The sequence below is a fragment of the Larus michahellis genome, assembly GCF_964199755.1.
Source record: "Larus michahellis chromosome W unlocalized genomic scaffold, bLarMic1.1 SUPER_W_unloc_1, whole genome shotgun sequence".
In the NCBI taxonomy this organism is placed as follows: domain Eukaryota; kingdom Metazoa; phylum Chordata; class Aves; order Charadriiformes; family Laridae; genus Larus; species Larus michahellis.
This window is the reverse complement of record NW_027435888.1, coordinates 511,596-534,257: the sequence shown is the minus strand read 5'-3', so window position 1 is coordinate 534,257 and position 22,662 is coordinate 511,596. Positions and strand designations below refer to the sequence as shown.

The window sequence follows — 22,662 nt, the reverse complement described above, 5'->3', positions numbered from 1 at the left end:
TTAAAAACAGAGTTTCACATGACACTGAGGGCAGTTGCTTGTGTGTTCGGTGCAGACCGAGCAGCAGAACACATCTTAATAATAATGCAACAATTTGTTTTCCATGTTTTTTTCTCCAAGGTCTCTTATTTTCATACTGCCCAGAGGTTGACTTGTAGGGTTACATTAGGAACATTGCCGTTGCTTTAAGAGCTTTGTATTTCCTGGGGCTGCACGTTGTACCTCCTACAAGCTTGGTACTTTGTAAAAGAACTGTATTTAACTGCCGCCTTACGCTCATTTCAATAGACAATATTAAAAGTATTGTGGGCAGATTGTTAGCTACAGCTGCCTCACCCTGTTGAGCGTGTTGGGGGGGTTAGTTCTCCTTTTGCCAAGGAGTTGTGTAGCAGTGGGCAGCTCTGAGAAGCCGTCCTAAGCCCTTCTCCGTAATGAATCACAGATAACAGGCAGGAGGAAAAAGGGCCTGGCAGAGGTATTTTTTCCTCTATGTAATTAATTGCCCAGAGTGCTATAGGTGTTCTTAATCTTTAACTGGAGTGTTCTTGAGGTTGTTCTGCATTATATCAGGAGTAAGGGAAGTACCCACAAAGCCTCAGATCTGGGGAGACTTCATTTGTTTTTTGAAGTTCCAACTGCCTTATCCCGAGGATAAGTCAAGCTCAGGTATTGGCCATCACTGTCTAATCTGTAATGAATGGGTCGTGTTCCATCTTCCTGATACAGATACCGTTATCCTTCAACAGAAGTTCTTGTGTCATCATCATTTAAAGTGTGTTATCATTCAGCTACCACCTTCCATCTTTGCTCCGAAGGAGTGCGGAACAGAGTTTGTCTTGTATTTACCTTTCAGGGTATTCATAAAAATTGCTGATTTTACTCCAGAAGTAGAGTACTTGTCCGCATGAATAGTACTGGCAGGATATTGCTGCTAATAGGGGTTCAGTCTTGCAGCATGTACATTCTCGTAACCATTACGTGGAATACTTTAGTTAATACTGGATCCCTTGTATTGCAAAAACCCCTAGGTTCCGCTGGAGAACGCTATTTGGTTTTGGTTTGCTCTGCTTTGTTTTCAAAGCGCACAGCAATCTTGTTCTCTGCAGTAAAAAATTCTGGTATTTTACTTAATGCGACTTTGACACTATTTCTCTGCTCATGCTTCAATTTCATACTGTGATTGTCAGGCAATGTTTGACTGGGTGGACATTGCTGGCAGCGGGTTGGCATCTATGTCCCCAGTTGGAACAGGTCTGGAGACAGTGAAGCAGCAAACTGAGGAACTTAAGGTATGAACAGTGGTAGTGGTGGGAAGCGATTCCGCTGTCATGGGGAATCTTTGGCCAGATTATCTCCAGGACCTCCATTTTCTCTTTATGGAGTCAGAGCTTGGGCTTTCTCCTCCTCTTGTTATCTTGGACTTTGCTGGGAAACCCTCTCAGTATTGCTGCAGTCTCCACAGAGTGCCCTTCCTGGAGAGCGAACAGCCGAGCCTGAACTGGGGGCCATCTAGAGCCCTAACACCCACCTGGGAGAAGGAGTTAACATTAAGGGGAACAGGCCATTCACCACAAACCACAATAAGGTCACCTGCCTAGTGGATGAAGGGAAGGTGGTGGATGTAGTTTTGCTGGATTTTAGTAAAGCTTTTGACAGTGTCCCTCAAAGTATCCTTCCGGACAAGTTGCCCAACTTGGAGATGAGCAGGTGGAGGGTGCGGTGGGTGAAGAACTGGCTGAACGGTAGGGCTCGACCCATGCGTAGAGCTGCAGAGTAAGAAATCAAGGGCTGTGTGAGCCTCACAGGAGGGCAGGAGATGCTCTCTTCTGGAAGGGTCATTTGTGCCATTGGCGATAGAGCCACGCAAGGCTGCCTTGGTCAGACACACTCATCCGTTGTTCGTGTCACGTGAAACTGTGCAAACATAGACATCTGCAGTGCAGTGACAGGACACAGGCCTTCTAACCTTCCCATGAACCTCCGACCTGAGCTTTCTCTCTGCACCCCCTTTGGAGGTGAACCTGAGCACAGAGCATGAGCCATTGGACTTTGACCACTCAAGACCGTCTCCACCTTGGAGCTAATATGGGGCACAGCCAAGGTGGAGGCCCAGGGAGGAGGTGTTGCGGAGCAGCCTTTTCTGTTGCTGCAAACTAAGCTTGGTAGCTATCTGCTGCACCCTCTCCAGCAGTTCCCTCTCCTTCTTGATCTGGGAAGGCCAGAACTGGACACAGTGCTCCAGGTGTGGCCTCACCAAGGCAGGGTAGAGGGGGAGGATGACCTCCCTCCACCTGCTGGCCACAGTCTTCTTGATGCACCCCAGGATGCCATTGGCCTTCTTGGCCACAGGGTCCCATTGCTGGCTCATGGTCATCCTGTTGTCCCCCAGGACCCCCAGGTCTCTTTCCACAGAGCTGCTCTCCAGCAGGTCAGCCCCCAACCTGTCCTGGTGCACGGGGTTATTCCTCCCCAGGTGCAGCACCCGACACTTGTCCTGGTTGAATTTCATAAGGTTCCTCTCTGCCCAACTCTCCAGCCTGTCCAGGTCTCTCTGGATGGTGGCACAGCCTTCTGGTGTGTCAGCCACCCCTCCCAGGTTTGTGTCATCAGTGAACTTGCTGAGGGTGCACTTTGTCCCCTCATCGAGGTCGTTGATGAAGATATTGAAGAGGACTGGAGCCAGCACTGACCCCTGGGGAACACCACTGCTCACTGACCTCCAACTAGACTCTGTGCCGCTAATCACGACCCTGAGCTCTGTCTTTCAACCAGTTATCTATCCACCTTGCTGTCCATTCATCAAGCCCGCTCTTCCTAAGCTTCCCTATGAGGATGCTGTGGGAGACCGTGTCGAAAGCCTCGCTGAAGTCAAGGTAGACACCATCCACTGCCCTCCCCTCATCTATCCATCCAGTCACGCCATCATAGAAGGCTATTGGGTTAGTCACACAGGATTTCCCCTTGGCGAATCCATGTTGAGTACTTCTGATAGATTTCTTTTCCTCCACATGCCTTGAGATGATGCCCAGAACAAGCTGTTCCATCATCTTGCCAGGGATGGAGGTGAGGCTGACTGGCCTGTAGTTCCCCGGCTCTTCCCTCTTGCCTTTTTTGAAGACTGGAGGGACATTGGCTTTCCTCCAGGCCTCAGGCACCTCGCCCGTTCTCCAGGACCTTTCAAAGATGGTGGAACGTGGCCCATCAACAACTTCTGCCAGCTCCCTCAGCACTCTCGGGTGCATCCCATCGGGGCCCATGGACTTGTGAATATCTGATTGATCTAATTGATCCCTCACTCAGTCCTCCTCAACCCAAGGGAAGTCTTCTTCTTTCCCCGTTACTTCCCCCAATGCCTGGGACTCCTGAGGGCTGGGCCGAGCAGTAAAGACCGAAGCAAAGAAGGCATTCAGTAACTCCGCCTTCTCCGCATCCTCTGTCCCCATGGCTCCTGTCTCATTCAACAGTGGACCCACAACTTCTCTGCTCTTCCTTTTGCTTCCAATATACTTGTAGAAGTCCTTCCTGTTGAGCTTGACATCCCTGGCCAGGTTTAATTCCAAGGCGGCCTTGGCTTTCCTTGTTTCATCCCTGCACGCTCTGGCAGCATTCCTGTAATCCTCCCAAGGGGTCAGTCCCTTCTTCCACGTATTGTAGACTTCCTTCTTCCACTTGAGCTTTTTCAGAAGCTCCCTGCTCAACCATGCAGGTCTCCTGTGTCCTTTGGCTGATTTCTTTCTCTTTGGGATGCACCGATCCTGCGCTTGGAGGAAGTGGTCTTTGAATACCAACCAGCTCTCTTGAGCCCCTTTGCTTTCCAGAGCCCCAGCCCACGGGATCTCTCCAAGCAGTTTGGGTAGCCATGATCCTGAACTCTATCATTTCATGATCACTACAACCTAGGGTGCCCCCAACCTTAATGTCCCCCACCAGTCCCTCTGTGTTTGTCAGTACCAGGTCCAGGAGTGCTCCTCTCCTTGTTGGCTCCTGCACCACCTGTGTCAAGAAGTTGTCATCAATGCACTGGAGGAGCCTCCTGGACTGTGCGTGCCTGGCTGCGTGGTCTGCCCAGCAGATATCGGGGTGATCGAAGTCCCCCATGAGAACCAAGGCCTGCGATTGCGAGGCTACCTTCAGCTGTCTCTAGAAAGCCTCATCAGCTTCCCCATCCTGATCAGGTGGCCTGTGATAAACACCCACAACAGTGTCCCTCATGTTGGCCTGCCCCTTAATCCTCACCCATAAGCTCTCGACCCTCTCGTCATCCGCCCCTAGTGAGAGCCCGATGCATTCCAAATGCTCTCTCCCATGGAGTGCAACTCCACCACCACGCCTCGCTGGCCTGTCTTTCCGGGAAAGGACGTAGCCACCCATGACAGCATTCCAGTCACGCGAGCTGTCCCACCACGTGTCAGTGACTGCAATGAGATCGTGGCCCTGCGACCGCGCACAGATCTCCAGCTCTTCCTGCTTATTCCCCACGCCGCGTGCACTGGTGTATCAGCATTTCAGAGAGGGAGTCGTGTGTGTAGTTGTGACCCTTGAGATGTGCTGTGCCTTCTGGCTACCAGAAATACTGGCACACTGGCCCACGAGCGCTGAGCAACTGCGCCCTGGCAGCTCCCCAGCAAGCCCAGGACCGTCCCCAACCCCCTCCAAATCCAGTTCAAAGCCTCTCACTGAGCGCTGAGAACTCAGGGAGTTACCAGGGATTCGGGGAGTCATACTGGGAGCACTGGGACCGCACTGGGAGCAATGGGGAGAAGCAGCGAGTCATGCTGGGAGCACTGGGGCCATACTGGGAGCACTGGGGAGAGTCAGGGAGTCACACTGGGAGCACTGGAACTGTACTGGGAGCACGGGGGAGTCACAGAGTCATACGGGGAACAGTGGGACTGCACTGGGAGCACTGGGGGGAGTCAGGGGTTCATACTTGGAGCACTGGGACCGCACTGGGAGCAGTAGGAGGAGTCACGTGGTCATACTGGGAGCACTGGGACCGCACTGGGAGCACTGGGAGGAGTCAGGGAATCATACTGGGAGCACTGGGAGTGCACTTGGAGCACTGGGGGGAGTCAGGGGTTCACACTGGGAGCACTGGGACAGCACTGGGAGAACTGGGGAGAGTCAGGGAGTCATACTGGGAGCATTGGGACTACACTGGGAGCACTGGGGTCAACCACAGAGCCATACTTAGAGAACTCGGACCTCACTGGGAGCACTGGGGGGAATCAGGGAGTCATACTGGGAGCACTGGGAAAGCACTGGGAGCGCTGGGGGGAGTGAGGGGGCCATACTGTGAGCAATGGGACCGCACTGGGAGCACTGGGGTGAGTCAGGGGGTCATACTGGGAGCACTGGGACCGCACTGGGAGCACTGGGGGGAGTCAGGGGGTCATACTGGGAGCACTGGGACCGCACTGGGAGCAGTGGGGGGAGTCAGGGGGTCATACTGGGAGCACTGGGACATCACTGGGAGTACCGGGGGGAGTCAGGGAGTCATAATGGGAGCAATGGGACTGCACTGGGAGCACTGGGGTCAACCAGAGAGTCATACTGGGAGCACTGGGACCTCACTGGGATCACTGGGGGGATTAAGGAAGTCATACTGCGAGCACTGGGAGTGTAGTGAGATCACTGGGGGGAGTCAGGGGGCCATACTGAGAGCACTGGGACCGCACTGGGAGCACTGGGAGGAGTCACGTGGTCATACTGGGGGCACAGGGACCGCACTGGGAGCCCTGGGGGGAGTCAGGGAGTCATAATGGGAGCACTGGGACTGCACTGGGAGCACTGGGGGGAGTCAGGGGGTCATACTGGGAGCACTGGGACTGCACTGGGAGCACTGGGGGGAGTCAGGGAATCATACTGGGAGCACTGGGAGTGCACTGCGAGCACTGGGGGGAGTCACGGAGTCATACTGGGAACAATGGGACAGAACTGGGAGCACCGGGGGGAGTCAGGGAGTCCTACTGGGAGCACTGGGACTGTATTGTCAGCACTGGGGAAGTCAGGAAGTCATACTGGGAGCACAGGGACAGCACTGGGAGCACAGGGGGGAGTCAGGGAGTCACACTGGGAACACTGGTACCGCACTGGGAGCACTGGGGGGAGTCAGGGGCTCATATTGGGAGCACTGGGACTGTACTGGGAGCACTGGGAGGAGTGAGGGGTCATGCTGGGAGCACTGGGACATCACTGGGAGTACCGTGGGGAGTCAGGGAGTCCTACTGGGAGCAATGGAACCGCACTGGGAGCACTGCGGTCAACCAGAGAGCCATACTGGGAGCACTGGGACCTCACTGGGATCACAGGGGGGAGTCAGGGGGCCATACTGGGAGCACTGGGACCGCACTGGGAGCACTGGGAGGAGTCACGTGGTCATATTGGGAGGACTGGGAAAGCACTGGGAGCACTGGGGGGAGTCAGGGCGTCTTACTGGGAGCACTGGGAGTGCACTTGGAGCACTGGGGCGAGTCAGGGGGTCTTACTGGGAGCACTGGGACCGCACCGGGAGTACTGGGGGGAGTCAGAGAGTTATACTGGGCGCACTGGGACTGCACTGGGAGCACTGGGGGGGAATCAGGGGCTCTTACTGGGAGGTCTGGGACCTCACTGGGAGCACTGGGAGGAGTCAGGGAGTTACACTGGGAGCACTGGGACTGCACTGGGAGCACTGGGGTCAACCAGAGAGTCATACTGGGAGAACTGGGACCTCACTGGGATCACTGGGGAGAGTCAGGGAGTCATATTGGGAGCACTGGGAGTGCACTTGGAGCACTGGGGGGAGTCAGGGGGTCATACTGGGAGCACTGGGACCGCACCGGGAGCAGTGGGGGGAGTCAGGAAGTCATACTGGGAGCACTGGGAGTGCAGTGAGATCACTGAGGGGAGTCAGGGAGTCATACTGGGAGCACTAAGACAACACTGGGAGCACTGGGGAGAAGCAGCGAGTCATGCTGGGAGCACTGGGGCCATACTGGGAGCACTGGGGAGAGTCAGGGAGTCACACTGGGAGCACTGGAACTGTACTGGGAGCACGGGGGAGTCACAGAGTCATACGGGGAACAGTGGGACTGCACTGGGAGCACTGGGGGGAGTCAGGGGTTCATACTTGGAGCACTGGGACCGCACTGGGAGCAGTAGGAGGAGTCACGTGGTCATAATGGGAGCACTGGGACCGCACTGGGAGCACTGGGAGGAGTCAGGGAATCATACTGGGAGCACTGGGAGTGCACTTGGAGCACTGGGGGGAGTCAGGGGTTCACACTGGGAGCACTGGGACAGCACTGGGAGAACTGGGGAGAGTCAGGGAGTCATACTGGGAGCATTGGGACTACACTGGGAGCACTGGGGTCAACCACAGAGTCATACTTAGAGAACTCGGACCTCACTGGGAGCACTGGGGGGAATCAGGGAGTCATACTGGGAGCACTGGGAAAGCACTGGGAGCGCTGGGGGGAGTGAGGGGGCCATACTGTGAGCAATGGGACCGCACTGGGAGCACTGGGGTGAGTCAGGGGGTCATACTGGGAGCACTGGGACCGCACTGGGAGCACTGGGGGGAGTCAGGGGGTCATACTGGGAGCACTGGGACCGCACTGGGAGCAGTGGGGGGAGTCAGGGGGTCATACTGGGAGCACTGGGACATCACTGGGAGTACCGGGGGGAGTCAGGGAGTCATAATGGGAGCAATGGGACTGCACTGGGAGCACTGGGGTCAACCAGAGAGTCATACTGGGAGCACTGGGACCTCACTGGGATCACTGGGGGGATTAAGGAAGTCATACTGCGAGCACTGGGAGTGTAGTGAGATCACTGGGGGGAGTCAGGGGGCCATACTGAGAGCACTGGGACCGCACTGGGAGCACTGGGAGGAGTCACGTGGTCATACTGGGGGCACAGGGACCGCACTGGGAGCCCTGGGGGGAGTCAGGGAGTCATAATGGGAGCACTGGGACTGCACTGGGAGCACTGGGGGGAGTCAGGGGGTCATACTGGGAGCACTGGGACTGCACTGGGAGCACTGGGGGGAGTCAGGGAATCATACTGGGAGCACTGGGAGTGCACTGCGAGCACTGGGGGGAGTCACGGAGTCATACTGGGAACAATGGGACAGAACTGGGAGCACCGGGGGGAGTCAGGGAGTCCTACTGGGAGCACTGGGACTGTATTGTCAGCACTGGGGAAGTCAGGAAGTCATACTGGGAGCACAGGGACAGCACTGGGAGCACAGGGGGGAGTCAGGGAGTCACACTGGGAACACTGGTACCGCACTGGGAGCACTGGGGGGAGTCAGGGGCTCATATTGGGAGCACTGGGACTGTACTGGGAGCACTGGGAGGAGTGAGGGGTCATGCTGGGAGCACTGGGACATCACTGGGAGTACCGTGGGGAGTCAGGGAGTCCTACTGGGAGCAATGGAACCGCACTGGGAGCACTGCGGTCAACCAGAGAGCCATACTGGGAGCACTGGGACCTCACTGGGATCACAGGGGGGAGTCAGGGGGCCATACTGGGAGCACTGGGACCGCACTGGGAGCACTGGGAGGAGTCACGTGGTCATATTGGGAGGACTGGGAAAGCACTGGGAGCACTGGGGGGAGTCAGGGCGTCTTACTGGGAGCACTGGGAGTGCACTTGGAGCACTGGGGCGAGTCAGGGGGTCTTACTGGGAGCACTGGGACCGCACCGGGAGTACTGGGGGGAGTCAGAGAGTTATACTGGGCGCACTGGGACTGCACTGGGAGCACTGGGGGGGAATCAGGGGCTCTTACTGGGAGGTCTGGGACCTCACTGGGAGCACTGGGAGGAGTCAGGGAGTTACACTGGGAGCACTGGGACTGCACTGGGAGCACTGGGGTCAACCAGAGAGTCATACTGGGAGAACTGGGACCTCACTGGGATCACTGGGGAGAGTCAGGGAGTCATATTGGGAGCACTGGGAGTGCACTTGGAGCACTGGGGGGAGTCAGGGGGTCATACTGGGAGCACTGGGACCGCACCGGGAGCAGTGGGGGGAGTCAGGAAGTCATACTGGGAGCACTGGGAGTGCAGTGAGATCACTGAGGGGAGTCAGGGAGTCATACTGGGAGCACTAAGACAACACTGGGAGCACTGGGGAGAAGCAGCGAGTCATGCTGGGAGCACTGGGGCCATACTGGGAACACTGGGGAGAGTCAGGGAGTCACACTGGGAGCACTGGAACTGTACTGGGAGCACGGGGGAGTCACAGAGTCATACGGGGAACAGTGGGACTGCACTGGGAGCACTGGGGGGAGTCAGGGGTTCATACTGGGAGCACTGGGACCGCACTGGGAGCAGTAGGAGGAGTCACGTGGTCATACTGGGAGCACTGGGACAGCACTGGGAGCACTGGGAGGAGTCAGGGAATCATACTGGGAGCAGTGGGACCGCACCGGGAGTACTGGGGGGAGTCAGAGAGTTATACTGGGCGCACTGGGACCGCACTGGGAGCACTGGGAGGAGTCAGGGAGTTATACTGGGAGCACTGGGACTGCACTGGGAGCACTGGGGTCAACCAGAGAGTCATACTGGGAGAACTGGGACCTCACTGCGATCACTGGGGAGAGTCAGGGAGTCATATTGGGAGCACTGGGAGTGCACTTGGAGCACTGGGGGGAGTCAGGGGGTCACACTGGGAGCACTGGGACCGCACTGGGAGCACTGGGGGGAGTCAGGAAGTCATACTGGGAGCACTGGGAGTGCAGTGAGATCACTGAGGGGAGTCAGGGAGTCATACTGGGAGCACTGGGACCTCACTGGGAGCACTGGGGGTGTCAGGGAGTCATATTGGGAGCACTAGAACCGCACTGGGAACACTGGGGAGAGTCAGGGAGTCATACTGGGAACACTGGGACAGCACTGGGAGCACTGGGGGGAGTCAGGAGGTCATACTGGCAACACTGGGACTGTACTGGCAGCACTGGGGGGAGTCAGGAAGTCATACTGGGAGCACTAGGACAGCACTGCGAGCACAGAGGGGAGTCAGGGAGTCATACTGGGAACACTGGGACTGCACTGGGAGCATTGGGGGGAGTCACGGGTCATAATGGGAGCACTGCGACTGTTCTGGGAGCACTGGGGGGAGTCAGGGAGTCCTACTGGGAGTGGTGGGACCGCACTGGGTGTACCGGGGGGAGTCAGGGAGGCATACTGGGAGCACTGGGACTGTACTGGAAGCACTGGGGTCAACCAGACAGTCATACTGGGAGAACTGGGACCTCACTGGGATCACCTGGGGGATTAAGGAAGTCATACTGGGAGCACTGGGAGTGTAGTGAGATCACTGGGGGGAGTCAGGGGGTCATACTGGGATCACTGGGACAGCTCTGGCAGCACTGGGGGGAGTCAGGGGGTCATACTGGGAGCCCTGGAACCTCACTGGGAGCATTGGGGGGAACCAGGGAATCATACTGGTAGCACTGGGACTGTACTGGGAGCACTGGGGGGAGTCAGGGAGTCATACTGGGAGCACTGGGACTGCACTGGGAGCACTGGGGGGAGTCACGGAGTCATACTGGGAACACTGGGACAGAACTGGGAGCCCTGGGGGAAGTCAGGGAGTCATAATGGGAGCACTGGGACCACACTGGGAACAGGCTATGCTCGTCCATACTGGGGTCACTGGCCCGTACTGGGATGGCTGGTGCGCACTGGCCCGTACTCCATCTCCCATCATCCCCTGCGCCAGAAGTGGGTCCGGTTTCCTGCTTGAGTGGTCGTTGCCCCACCGCCCGCTGGCATCATGGCGGAGCTGGGGTTGCCGGGGGAGGAGGCGCAGGTCGGGTGGGACGGGGACACCCTGGGGACACACCTTAAAGCCCTGGTCCTCGTCCTGTCACTGCAGGCCTTGGTACACAGTCTCTCCTCGACTGTCCCATGAGCCTCCTTTTTATGTTGGATCCCTGCAATAAGGTCTCCCTGGAGCCTTCCCTCCTCTGTGCTGAACAACCCCAACTCTCTCAGCTTTTCTCCATGAGAGGGGTGATAAATGATTTAATCGCAAACAGGATTCCAATTAGAATTTATAATTTATTAAAGGAACAAAGGCAAGCAAACAGCGCTGGGTGTGCCGGGGGTCTCTGCCCAACCAAGACACACACCTTACAGACCCCATTTTTGGTTTATATCTCCTATACTAATACATATTCATAACTGCCTCTAAAATGGTTGGCCCTTGCCAAAAATGGGTGTATCCCCCCTCTTACAGGTCACTATACAGATAACAACATGACCGGTTTAAGTTGGTATTCTAGAATGTTCGCCAGGTGGCTCCTGCAAAACACAGACACGACAGACACACCGTCTCGTCTGCGATAGACCCACCGTCTCGTCTGCGGCCATACAGACAAAACAGTCAAAGGTCACACTTCACCCTGTGGCCCTAACACTGTTCCACACTGACACGAGTCAGTTCAGCACATTTCACAAGAGGTGTTCCAGCTTTCACAGCATGTTTGTGGCCCTACTCTACACGCACGCTAACAGATCCGTATCTGTCTTGTGCTTGGCACCCCTGAGCTGGACGCTGTTCTCCAGCTGGGGTCTCACCACAGCAGCGTAGAGGAGGAGAATCCCCTCCCTCCACCTGCTGGCCACGCTTCTTCTCATGCAGCCCAGGATGCGCTTGGCTTTCTGGGCTGCCAGCGCAGGTGTCCAGCTCATGTTCAGTTACTCCAGCCCCAGCATCCTCACGCCCTTCTCTGCAGGGCTGCTCTCAATCCCTTCGTCAACACACTCCATGAGTCTCCTGCACTGCTCACAGCTTCATGGGATGCTCTTCCAGCAGCTGCCAGGGTGACTGGAGTCCCCCAGTAGATCTCAGCCTCTGAGTGTGGTGCTTCCTGGAGGTGAAGTAAGAACGCTTCGTCAAAAGGCTCCTCTTGCTCGGGTGGCCTGTAGCAAACCCCAGCCGTGAGGATTCCAGCTGCACAAGGGTGCTCAGCTCCTCCTCTTTGTTCCCCAGGCTGCGTGCGTTGGTACAGAGGCACTTCAGCTGGGCCACTGACCATGGCAACTTCTTTAGAGGAACACAGCCCCTGGGATTGGCTGCCTGCCTCCTTTGGCCCAGAAGTGCTTGGATATAAAACTATAAGATTGGTAGGCAATATATACACCTAGAGGAATATATCTATGAAAGGAAGTGTATAATTTTATTATGAATTTATTTATTCATTTATAAGTAGATACACTACTTATATATATATCTATATATGTATATACATTTTGATCTAGGTCAACATTCATACAGCTATAGAAATTAAATTAATAATTCTGAATTGAAAATTTTGAATGTTTCTAAATTTGAATTGTCGTTTTTAATTGGATAAATCCTTCTTCAATAAGATTTAGTGTAGTGAAGAATTAGAGTTTAAATGTGAACGGAAGCAGAAGGAAAAGGCCGGGTGGGGGTCCCCCACTTTACCAGGCTGCAGAACAAGCCCTGACAGGGTGGGCTGGGGGGAATTCAAGAGGGCGGAGGGGTGCCCGAAAGGTGGTGGGGCACGGACACGCTGGAACATGCCCAGGGGCTACGGCCCCCTTCTAGGAGGGGTGAGCAACTGATGGAGAGGGGGGTCAGTACTGGCTTGGGTCCCCCCAGAAGACGAGCACGCAGCAAATAGGTTGGTATGTGCTTGTGAGGAGCTGCTGCCTGAGTAGCCAACAGGCCAAGAGGAGGCTTCTGGTCTGTGCAGGAGCTTGTGAGGAGTCGTATCTCAGAGGTGAGCAGACAGCAAGCAGGGGGAGATGTGGGGGTCAGGTCTCTGGTGCCTGAGTAGCTGATAGAGCAGGAGCAAGGCCAGGGCTCCTGTAGGGGCTGGTGAGGTCCCTGGTGCTGGTGTAGCTGATAGGAGACACGTGGCTCGGGCTTGTCCTTGTGATGTCACTCTTGGCTGAGCAGCTGATAAGGCAGGCCCAGGTGCACAGCTCGTGTAGGTGCCTGGAGGTCACTGGTGCCTGCGCAGACGAGAGGCCAGGAGCTGTCACCTGGCTTGTGGATGTCTCTGCGATGTCACTGGTGCCTGAGGAGCCCAGGAGAAACATGTCTTGTGTTGGGTGTTTTGAGGTCCCAGGTGCCTGAGAAGCTGGTAGGCCAGGACTAAGCCCCCATCTTGTGTAGGTGTTTGCAAGGTCACCTGTGACCGCTCAGCTGACAGGCCAGGAAGAGACCCATGGGTTGTGTAGGAGCTGGTGAAGTCACTGCTGCCCGCGTACCTGGTAGGGCAGGAGCAGGAACATGGGTGGTGTAGGGTGTTGTGGTGTCACGGGTGCCCGAGTAGATGACAGGCTGGGAGCCAAGCACTAGTTTATGTAGGTGTTTGTGAGGTCATTTGTGTCTGAATACCTGATAGGCCAGGAGAAGGAACGTGGCTTGTGAATGTTGCTCTTGTGATTTCACCGCTGCCTGTGTAGCTTTTGGGCAAGGAGCAGGCATATGGCTTGTGTGGCCGCTTCTGATGCCATTACAATAATACTTGGACCCCACCCCAATATGGCTTTTTGGAAGAACCATTGTCATCAGAAGCCTGTACACAACACACACACACATGTGACAGCAGGACTCCTGAGCACGCAGCAGCAGCAGCAGGAGGGTGTGAGGTCATGGTCACTGTAACCCCTGAGCACACGGTGGTGGCAGCAGGAGGGACGTGAGGTCACTGTCAGTACCACTCATGAGCACACGGCAGCAGAAGTAGGAGAGTGTGAGGTCACCGTCAGTATAACCCACGAACACACAGCTTTGGCAGTAGGAAGGATGTGAGGTCACGCCACCGATGTCACCCCGTGCCCATGGGGCTCGGTGCAGAGCGGCCGTGTGCATGACAGGGGCATGACGGGGGCTGGGAGCTGCCCGTCCCCGTGTCTGCGAGGCCGAAGGAGCAGCCCCTGCGGCCCTGGCTGGAGCAGTCGGGGTGGGGGTGGCTCGGGGGCACCCCAGGGATGTGCCTGGGCACGGCGCCAGGAGGAAACCACAGACTTCCTGCCCGGGCGCTGCGGGGGGAGCGGGGGGAGCACGGCGAGGCCACGTGGGCTGTGGTTTGTGCACCTGCAGGCTCCAGCTCCTGCTCCGCCCGTGGGGAATAATGGCCCCTGGGTGACACACTGAGAGTCAGGGACACGTCTGAGCCTCTGGGCTTCCCGTCTGCTGCCAGGGCAGGGACATGATCCAGCTGCAGCTCCTGCGAGGGACTCACTGTGGGGGTCTGCAGGGAGGGACGGACAAGCCAACCCTCCTGGGATGGAGCCCTTGCCCTGGATGAAGACCTCTCCCAGCTGCTGCTCCCAGCACAGTGAGGTCGGTAGCAGGGGCAGGGGCTGTCTCCTCCCCATCCTGACACAGACCCTGGTGCAGTCCCCGCTCCATGGTCACCGCAGCTTGGGGGCAGCTGGACACTTGCCTCATGGCTTCTTGGATGAGCCCGGTGCAGGAGATGCTCAGTGCTTCCAGGCCCACAGCAGGGTGCAAGGGGTGACTAACCAAATTCCCCTGCACACCCAGCTTGTCCCATGATGATCCGCCACCACATCGACCATGACACCAGCAGCGGGACATATATGTCCCTCATATATGGTCATGAACGGCGCTGGAGAAGTTCATTGGCGGGCTGGGCTGTGTCGGAGGGGAGATAGCTCCCCATAACGTCTAAAAAGGTGCTGCTGCTTCGATTGGCTCCTTCCGCAGCTGGGTCGGCATCTGCAGAGATATATTACCCTCCCATCATCGACGTCCCCCTGAGTCCCCAGGAGCTGTGACAGGGAGTGGGGAAGAGCAGGGCTGTGCCAGCAGGGCAGGAGGCTCAGGATGGGAATGGAGGGACTCCTGTCCCCTCGGGTGCTGTGGCTGCTCCTCTGGGTGCAGCTCTGCAGAGGTAAGTGCCAGCTCCCTTTTCCCACAGCCCAGGGCCATCGGGTACCAGTGGGGTCATCAAGAGCCCTTTGGGAAGAGGGTTTCTTTCCAAGTGCCGCTGAGATGAGGGTCAGGAGGAGCTCAAGTCCATGGACCCTGTGCCTTTGCCGGTGTCCATTTGGCTGGGAGAGGGTGTCTCCACTTCCAGAGCTCCAGTATTTCGGGCAGCCTGTGCCTGGCTGCATTTAAAGACAACCCATCCTGGGGTACCCTTTTGGGATGACTTATTCCCCAGTACTGTGCCCCTGAGGCTGGCTGTGGCTCCAGGGTCCAGGGGAGCCCTGACACCAGGAAGGCAGTTTGTGCCCCACAGAGAGAGCGGGACTGGACTGTCTGCACCCACAGGTGGTAGAGAAGTTCCCTTCTCAGAGGCTCCCACCAAGCACAGGGGCTGGGCTGCCACCAGGGGCCAGGAGGGGACATGAGTTGGGGGGATCCTTGGGATCATGTTGGTGTTCATGAGGACACAGAAAGGCCTGGGGGGGTGTGAGCTTGGGTGGTGCCAGGGCAGGTGGTCAGCAGGGGAAGGTGTGGGGCTGGGGGCATGGGGCTGTTATGGGGTGTTGGGCTGGGGAGGAGCGGGTTCCCTGTGCAGGGCCTGGGGGCACAATGAGTGGGTGGTCATGGGAGGGGGCCACTGGAGTGGGAGGAGGTTCCCAGGGCTGTGTTATGGTGAATAGCCCATCCCAGAAGGGCTGGAGTACTGCACCCCTAGCCTTCACAGGCTGTGGGGAGAGCAGGGACCCCCACACTGGCCAAGGGACAGCCTAGAGGGGTGAGGACTCCCACCCTCCCACCGTGGTGCTTCTGACTCAGCCTGGGCAGGGGGGGCCTTCTAGACCTGCACTCTGGGGCTCGGTGCTCTCCTGAGCGGTCCCATGTCGATGTTCGAAGGGGCTGCAGAGGTGAAGCTGGAGGATGGCGGCGGACGCTGTGCTGGGAGAGTGGAGGTGAAACACCAGGGCCAGTGGGGGACTGTGTGTGGCTACAACTGGGACATGGACGATGCTGCAGCTGTTTGTAAGCAGTTGGGCTGTGGGTCTGCTCTTGAAGCTCCTCAGTACGGACATTTTGGGCCAGGATCTGGCCCCATTTGGATGGCTGATGTTGCGTGTCATGGCACCGAGTCAGCCCTGTCTGATTGCACAGACACAGAAGAGATTCGACAATACTGTGATCACAGTTGGGATGCTGGAGTGACGTGTTCAGGTACGGTGCCAGCCTGTTCCCCACCTTTGTGACCAGGACGGGGGAAGGGACCTGGCTGTGCCCTCAAGGAAACAAGGGGTTACTGGAGAAGGGCCTGGTGTGGCTGGTCACGCTGCTGATCTGGGACTGTCATTGCTGGTTTCCCCGGTCCCTGAGGAAAAGCCAGTGGGAACCCGCCACTGCCTGACCCCTGATGTGTCTCAGCCCACCCTCCGTCAGTGCCTGGGGCTGGGAGATGGTGCCCTCATGCAAGAGGACTTAGAGCAGCTCACATGGCCACCCACAACCCTGGGCCCAAGGAGGTCAGGGACTTTTGGGTTGTGTCCCCTGGCAGACATGAGTCCCCGAAAGCAGAGGGGCTGCTCAGAGGGCAGGGGCCCTGGGCTTGGGCAGAAGAGCTGGGTGGCTCATGGCCACCTCATTCCCCTTCCAGAGCCACCCCATGAGAGCGAGCCCACAGGGAAACACCCCTGTGCAGGCAGCGCTGACCTGCTGCCCAGCCTCTCCTGCCTACCCCAGCCCCTGCCTGCCCTGTGCCAAGGGCACTTGCCAGCACTTTCTGGCTCTCCTTGCCCTGGGAGCTTGTGTCAGCCCAGGGCTGCTCCGCTGCCCCCTCTCCTGCCCTGTACCCAGCTGGGGGCCAGGGATGTGCACCCCTGGCAGTGTTCTCTGGCCCTGGCTGAGGACCCTCCCCAGGCAGGTGCTGGAGCTGGGGGCTGGTGGAGACAGCGACTGGAGGTACAGCTGCACCACATCTGCTCCCTCTGACATGTCCCATCTAATAGCAGTGCCTCAATGGGCTCCATTTCTGGTGGCTCCAAGGGGTTCCTCAGCCTGGCTCTCAGCTTGGTGGGGCAGAGCAGGCTGCAGCAGCCAGCAGAACCTCAGCCCATCTCCTTGGGCTCAAGCGCTGCAGTGCCTGGGGCCAGTGCCAGGTAGCCCAGGGTCTCCAGGAGGGCAGCAGTTTTTCTAAGCGCTTCCTGTGGCTGCGGGTTTGGGAGAAAAGCCAGCCCACGAGTGCTGTGATGATGTTGGGGGAGCAGCAGGGGGTCCCTGGTGTGCTTGTGCCATCAACACCCACTGGGAGCTGCTGGGAAGCTCGTGGGTCTCTTTGCCTGTGGCCACCTTGCAGGCCAGGTGGGACATGGGTATGTAACTGCCAGAGGGCTGTGGGAACTCACAGGGTTCTTTGGTTACTCCAGGATTTGTCTGGCTGGTTGGAGGGGACAACCCCTGCTCAGGACGAGTGGAGATCCATGATAGGAATGAGTGGAAAACTGTCTGTGACTCCGACTTTGGTCCCAAAGCTGCCGACGTGGTCTGCAGAGAGTTGCAGTGTGGCACAGCCCGGTCTGTCCCGGGGGCGGCTCACTTTGGAGAAGGGGCTGGTCCCATGTGGGACAGAGAGCTGCAGTGTGTGGGGAATGAATCCCTTCTCAGCCCCTGCCCCACGGGGTCCCCCAGGGACCAACCCTGCACCCACGCGAATGCTGCCGGTGTCACCTGCACACGTAAGGACTCAGGGCAGGGTGTTACCACCGGGGGTGTGCCGATGATGGGGGAGCAGGGACGGGACTGTGTTGTGCTGGGTGTGAGGACAGAAGGGGTGATCACAGAACCATAGAATGGTTTGGGTTGGAAGGGACCTTTCAATGTCATCTAGTCCAACTTGCCTGCAACCAGCAGGGACCTCTTCAACTAGATCAGGTTGCTCAGAGCCCCGTTAAACCTGACCTTGAATGTTTGTCTGCAGCCCTAAAATGGTGCAGAAGGAGGAGAAAGGCAGGGTGTCCATTTGCCCTCTACTCGACCACCAAAGGGAGAAAAGCACAAGTCTGCCCTGTCTCATCCTTCTCTGTCCCGAGTTCACAGGGTTCAGGCTGGTGAACGGCAGCACGGCGTGTGAGGGGAGGGTGGAGGTCCATGTGCAGGGGACCTGGGGCACCCTCTGTGCCTCCCGCTGGGACCTCTTGGACGCCCACGTTCTCTGCCGTCACCTCAACTGCGGGTTTGCTGAGTCCATTCCTAAAGGAGGGCGTTTTGGGAGAGGAAGCGGCCCTGTCTGGAGAGACTCCTTCCACTGTGACGGGACTGAAGCCCACCTGGGAGAGTGCCCAGTGACTGCCCTGGGGGACTCGCCGTGCTCCCATGAGAACGACGCTGCTGTCATATGCTCAGGTGAGTGCAGGAAAACACTCAGTTACTCTGTTTTCCTCTTAAATGCTCCCAAAGCAGGGGACCCTGTGGCAGTGCAAGGCTCTGGCTCAGAAGGTCCCCACAGAGGGCTGGCAGCAGGCAGGCGAGCTCCAGGGCCCTCCTGCAAGGGTGCCAGAGCCTGGAGACGTGCTGCAGGCTGCCGGGCTCCCCGATGCCACCAAGGGCTGGGGCATGGCTGCTCTCCCCAGGCCCAGCTCGCTTCGCATCCCTGCGGCTGGTGGGTGGAGGAAGCCCGTGCGACGGGCGAGTGGAGATCTTCCAGCACGGGACGTGGGGCAGAGTCCTGGATGAGCAGTGGGACGTGCAGGAGGCCAGCGTGGTGTGCCGGCAGCTGCAGTGCGGAGAGGCAGAGGCAGCCTACAACCCCCCGAAGGCTCAGAGAGGGACGGGTCCCGTGGGGCTGCGTGGGGTGCGGTGTGCAGGGCATGAGGCCAACCTGACCCTCTGCAACACCTCCCTGCCTGAGAGTGCGCTGGAAGCAGGGATTGCCGAGGACGTGGGGGTCGTTTGCTGGGGTGAGTGGCGCTGCATGGCTCCCCCAGGTTCTGGGCTGGGTGGGCAGCCGGCCCTTGACGGCAGCCGGGGTTTCCTCCTGCTACAGGGAGCCGTCAGGTGCGGCTGGTGAATGGGCCTGGGCGCTGCGCTGGGAGAGTGGAGATCTACTACCAGGGCAGCTGGGGGAGCGTCTGCGATGACGGCTGGGACCTGTCTGATGCTGCCGTCGTTTGCCGCCAGCTGGGCTGCGGAGGGGCGCTGGAGGCGGTTGGCTCCGCTCGCTTCGGGGAAGGCTCCGCTCAGATCTGGCTGGAGAGCGTGAACTGCTCCGGGGCCGAAGCTGCTCTCTGGGACTGCCCGGCAGGGTCCTGGGGGCAGCACGACTGCGGGCACAAAGAGGACGCAGGAGTCGTCTGCTCAGGTGTGTGCCGGGAGCTGTGGTGGGAGCCCAGTGCCCAGGCAGGCCGGGACGAGGGGAGAGCCGGCAACGGCCGAGGCTGTTCCTGGCCAGCTCTGAGCCCCTGACAAAGGCCACCGTGGGGACACCCATGCACAGGTGCCCTCAGTCCCACCGGGGGTCCCTGGGGAGCTCCGCTGTCCCTGACTTTCAGCAGGGAGGGCAGGGGTGTCTGTCCATCAGGGACATTTCTCTGTCCGTGGGTGCAAGGGGGACTTGCTGGACGTGCCTTTGCCTGTCTGAGGGCCTGGTGGGTGCAGGGGTGTCCCTGCTCCCCCAGCCCCAGCCCAGCCTGTTCCCCCTCGCTGCCTTTCCTCCCAGAGTTCATGGCCCTGAGGCTGGAGAACGGCACTCTGCTCTCTCCTGCCACCCCTGCTGCCTGACAGGGCCAGCACAGCACCAGCCCGGGCTGCACAAGGCAGCGGAGAGCAAGAGCGACTCATCCGACTGCCACCTCCCTCACGCACCAAGGCCCCCGCGGGACAGACCCAGGAGCCGGGCAGCTGGGCAGGGACAGCTGCTCTCCAGAAAGTGATTTCTTATTTAACTAATAAAAAGCCCTTTATATTATTTTGTGTTGGTTTTATTTTCCTTTTGTTTTGGGCCATGAACGGCGGTCACAGGGACAGAGGGGGCATCCCCTTGACAAATCACAGCCCCCAGTTCCGCTCTCCCCCCTCAGAGCCCAGTGGGAAATACAGCAGGCAGTGGGCTTGTGGGCTCCTGTCGCATCTGCGCGGGAGTTCTGCTCTGGGCTTCCCTGGGATGGTGACGCAGCTTTCTGCCATTGGGAGCCACGATGCAGATTTCAAGCACTGTAATGGAACGGCGCTGGCTGCAGTGCTGCGCCTGCCAAGTGAGCGCCTCCGACGCACAGGAACACCAGGAGCGACACAACACACTCCCTTTTACATGGCACAGTGATTTATGATCAAAGCGCAACAAATTGCTGCTCCTGAGCACTGCAGCACAGTTTGTACGTGCAAACCTAGAGGTGCCCAGGCAGCTCATCGTGCTGGCCCTGTTCTTGCTCCAGATGCACCAGGAAGGGACGCCTCAGCCCTAACAAGAGGCAGCAGCCACCAGCTGTGCATTCCCTGTTGGCAACGTTGAGAGAGCCACCCCCACTCTTGTAGAAGCTGACACACGCACCGCTGGCATCTTACAGACGCGCAGTTAGTCCAGAGTGCTTCCAGGGTGTCTGGGGACAGCAGTTCAGTGTTCAGCTCCATCAGAGCACAGCGGGAAGAAAAGCAGAGCCAAGTATCATCTGCTCATTCCCAGGAAGACCTGGGTCGCTACACACTCCTGGGTAAATTCCTGTGCAAGACACTGAAGCTCGTACAGAAGCTCTGCAGTCACAGCCAAAATTGTCACTTTTCTGACTTAGACTGAAAGATCCATTTCTTTCTAGACTATATAGCCAGAAAGCAGGGTAAAGAGGAGGTGAGGTGTTGATTCCGAAGGTGTGCAAAAGCATTTCTTTGTCAGCGATGGAATAAAAGGACACGGACTTCTTTTGTAGCTCCAGCAAAACTCCAACCTTCAACGGTTTATCCTTGCAGAATAATGTTTCTTGATCTCTGTGCCACGCTGACAGCTGCTCTTTGGGACCTAGCCGTTCTCCGCACCAGGAATGCTCCGCTCTTCCTAATTTGTCCCTTTTTCCAAGAAGTTCATCAGCAACTCCAACAGCCCACCCATCGCTGGCCTGGGGAATTACTTCCCAGTAGCAGCACCCCGCAGAGAAGCTCTGGGAACACGTCACTTGGCTGATGCAGAATCTCTTGAGCGATGGCTTTAATAACAGTGGATGTGCATCCCTACTCAAAACAGAAAGAAAACCAACAGCCACACGATAAACTTTCACCAAAGTTCAATCCTGCAAATCAGCAGAAATCCTCAACCCAAAATCACAGTATGAAACTGAAGCATGAGCAGAGAAATAGTGTCAGATTTCAAAGTCGCATTAAGTATTATTCCAGAGAACAAGATTGCTGTGCGCTTTGAAAACAAAGCAAACCAAACCAAAACCAAACAGCTTTCTCCAGCGGAACCTAGGGGTTTTTGCAATACAAGGGATCCAGTATTAACTAAAGTATTCCACGTAATGGTTACGAGAATGTACATGCTGCAAGATTGAACCCTTATTAGCAGGAATATCCTGCCAGTACTATTCATGCAGACTAGTACTCTACTTCTGGAGTAAAATCAGCAATTTTTATGAATACTCTGAAAGGTAAATACAAGACAAACTCTGTTCCGCACTCCTTCAGAGCAAAGATGGAAGGTGGTAGCTGAATGATAACACACTTTAAATGATGATGACACAAGAACTTCTGTTGAAGGATAACGGTATCTGTATCAGGAAGATGGAACACGACCCGTTCAGTACAGATTAGACAGTGATGGCCAATACCTGAGCTTGACTGAATCTCCTCAGGATAAGGCAGCTGGAACTTCAAAAAACAAACGAAGTCTCCCCAGTTCTGAGGCTTTGTGGGTACTTCCCTTACTCCCAATATAATGCAGAACAACCTCAAGAACACTCCATTTAAAGACTAAGAACACCTATAGCACTCTGGGCAATTAATTACACAGAGGAAAAAATACCTCTGCCAGGCCCTTTTTCCTCCTGCCTGTTATCTGTGATTCATTACGGAGAAGGGCTTAGGACGGCTTCTCAGAGCTGCCCGCTGCTACACAACTCCTTGGCAAAAGGAGAACTAACCCCCCCAACACGCTCAACAGGGTGAGGCAGCTGTAGCTAACAATCTGCCCACAATACTTTTAATATTGTCTATTGAAATGAGCGTAAGGCGGCAGTTAAATACAGTTCTTGTACAAAGTACCAAGCTTGTAGGATGCACAACGTGCAGCCCCAGGAAATACAAAGCTCTTAAAGCAACAGCAATGTTCCTAATGTAACCCTACAAGTCAACCTCTGGGCAGTATGAAAATAAGAGACCTTGGAGAAAAAAACATGGAAAACAAGATGTTGCATTATTATTAAGATGTGTTCTGCTGCTTGGTCTGCACCGAACACACACGCAACTGCCCTCAGTGTCAGGTGAAACTCTGTTTTTAAAGATCTAATGAACCAAGACAGACAGTAATTCCACTGGGCAAAAAGACAGCTTTGCAAAATCTGACCATGAAAACCCTTCTACTGTTTCCATCTTCCAGCCATTCACTGACAAAAGACATGAGGCCTGCCACTCAGCCAAAACTTGCAAAGAATAGGCAAAAAAATGAAATAAAATACAGCGCCTATAGAGAAAAGATATCTTAAAAAACCACTGGAAAGTTTACCTACCGATTTTAAAAGTGAATCATCTTCCAAAGTATTGTGATT

The 22,662-nt window shown here is 56.7% G+C and overlaps 1 protein-coding gene across 1 annotated transcript; it reads left to right on the top strand.

Annotated features, from left to right (window-relative positions):
- Positions 1-15,807: 15,807 nt before the first annotated feature.
- On the top strand, positions 15,808-19,690 carry LOC141736688 (scavenger receptor cysteine-rich type 1 protein M130-like). The gene is made up of 5 exons (XM_074571246.1): positions 15,808-16,138; positions 18,011-18,316; positions 18,778-18,870; positions 18,957-19,271; positions 19,629-19,690. Exons 1-5 carry the CDS (start codon positions 15,808-15,810, stop codon positions 19,688-19,690), a joined length of 1,107 nt encoding a protein of 368 aa, XP_074427347.1.
- Positions 19,691-22,662: the final 2,972 nt, after the last annotated feature.

Excerpts from the sequence above, each read along its gene's own strand:
- LOC141736688 (XM_074571246.1), top strand. The coding sequence starts at position 15,808 with ATGTCGATGTTCGAAGGGGCTGCAGAGGTGAAGCTGGAGGATGGCGGC. Across the intron at positions 18,317-18,777 it reads CGCTGCTGTCATATGCTCAG|GGCATGAGGCCAACCTGACC; the intron begins GTGAGTGCAGGA and ends TGCGGTGTGCAG. Across the intron at positions 19,272-19,628 it reads CGCAGGAGTCGTCTGCTCAG|AGTTCATGGCCCTGAGGCTG; the intron begins GTGTGTGCCGGG and ends CTTTCCTCCCAG.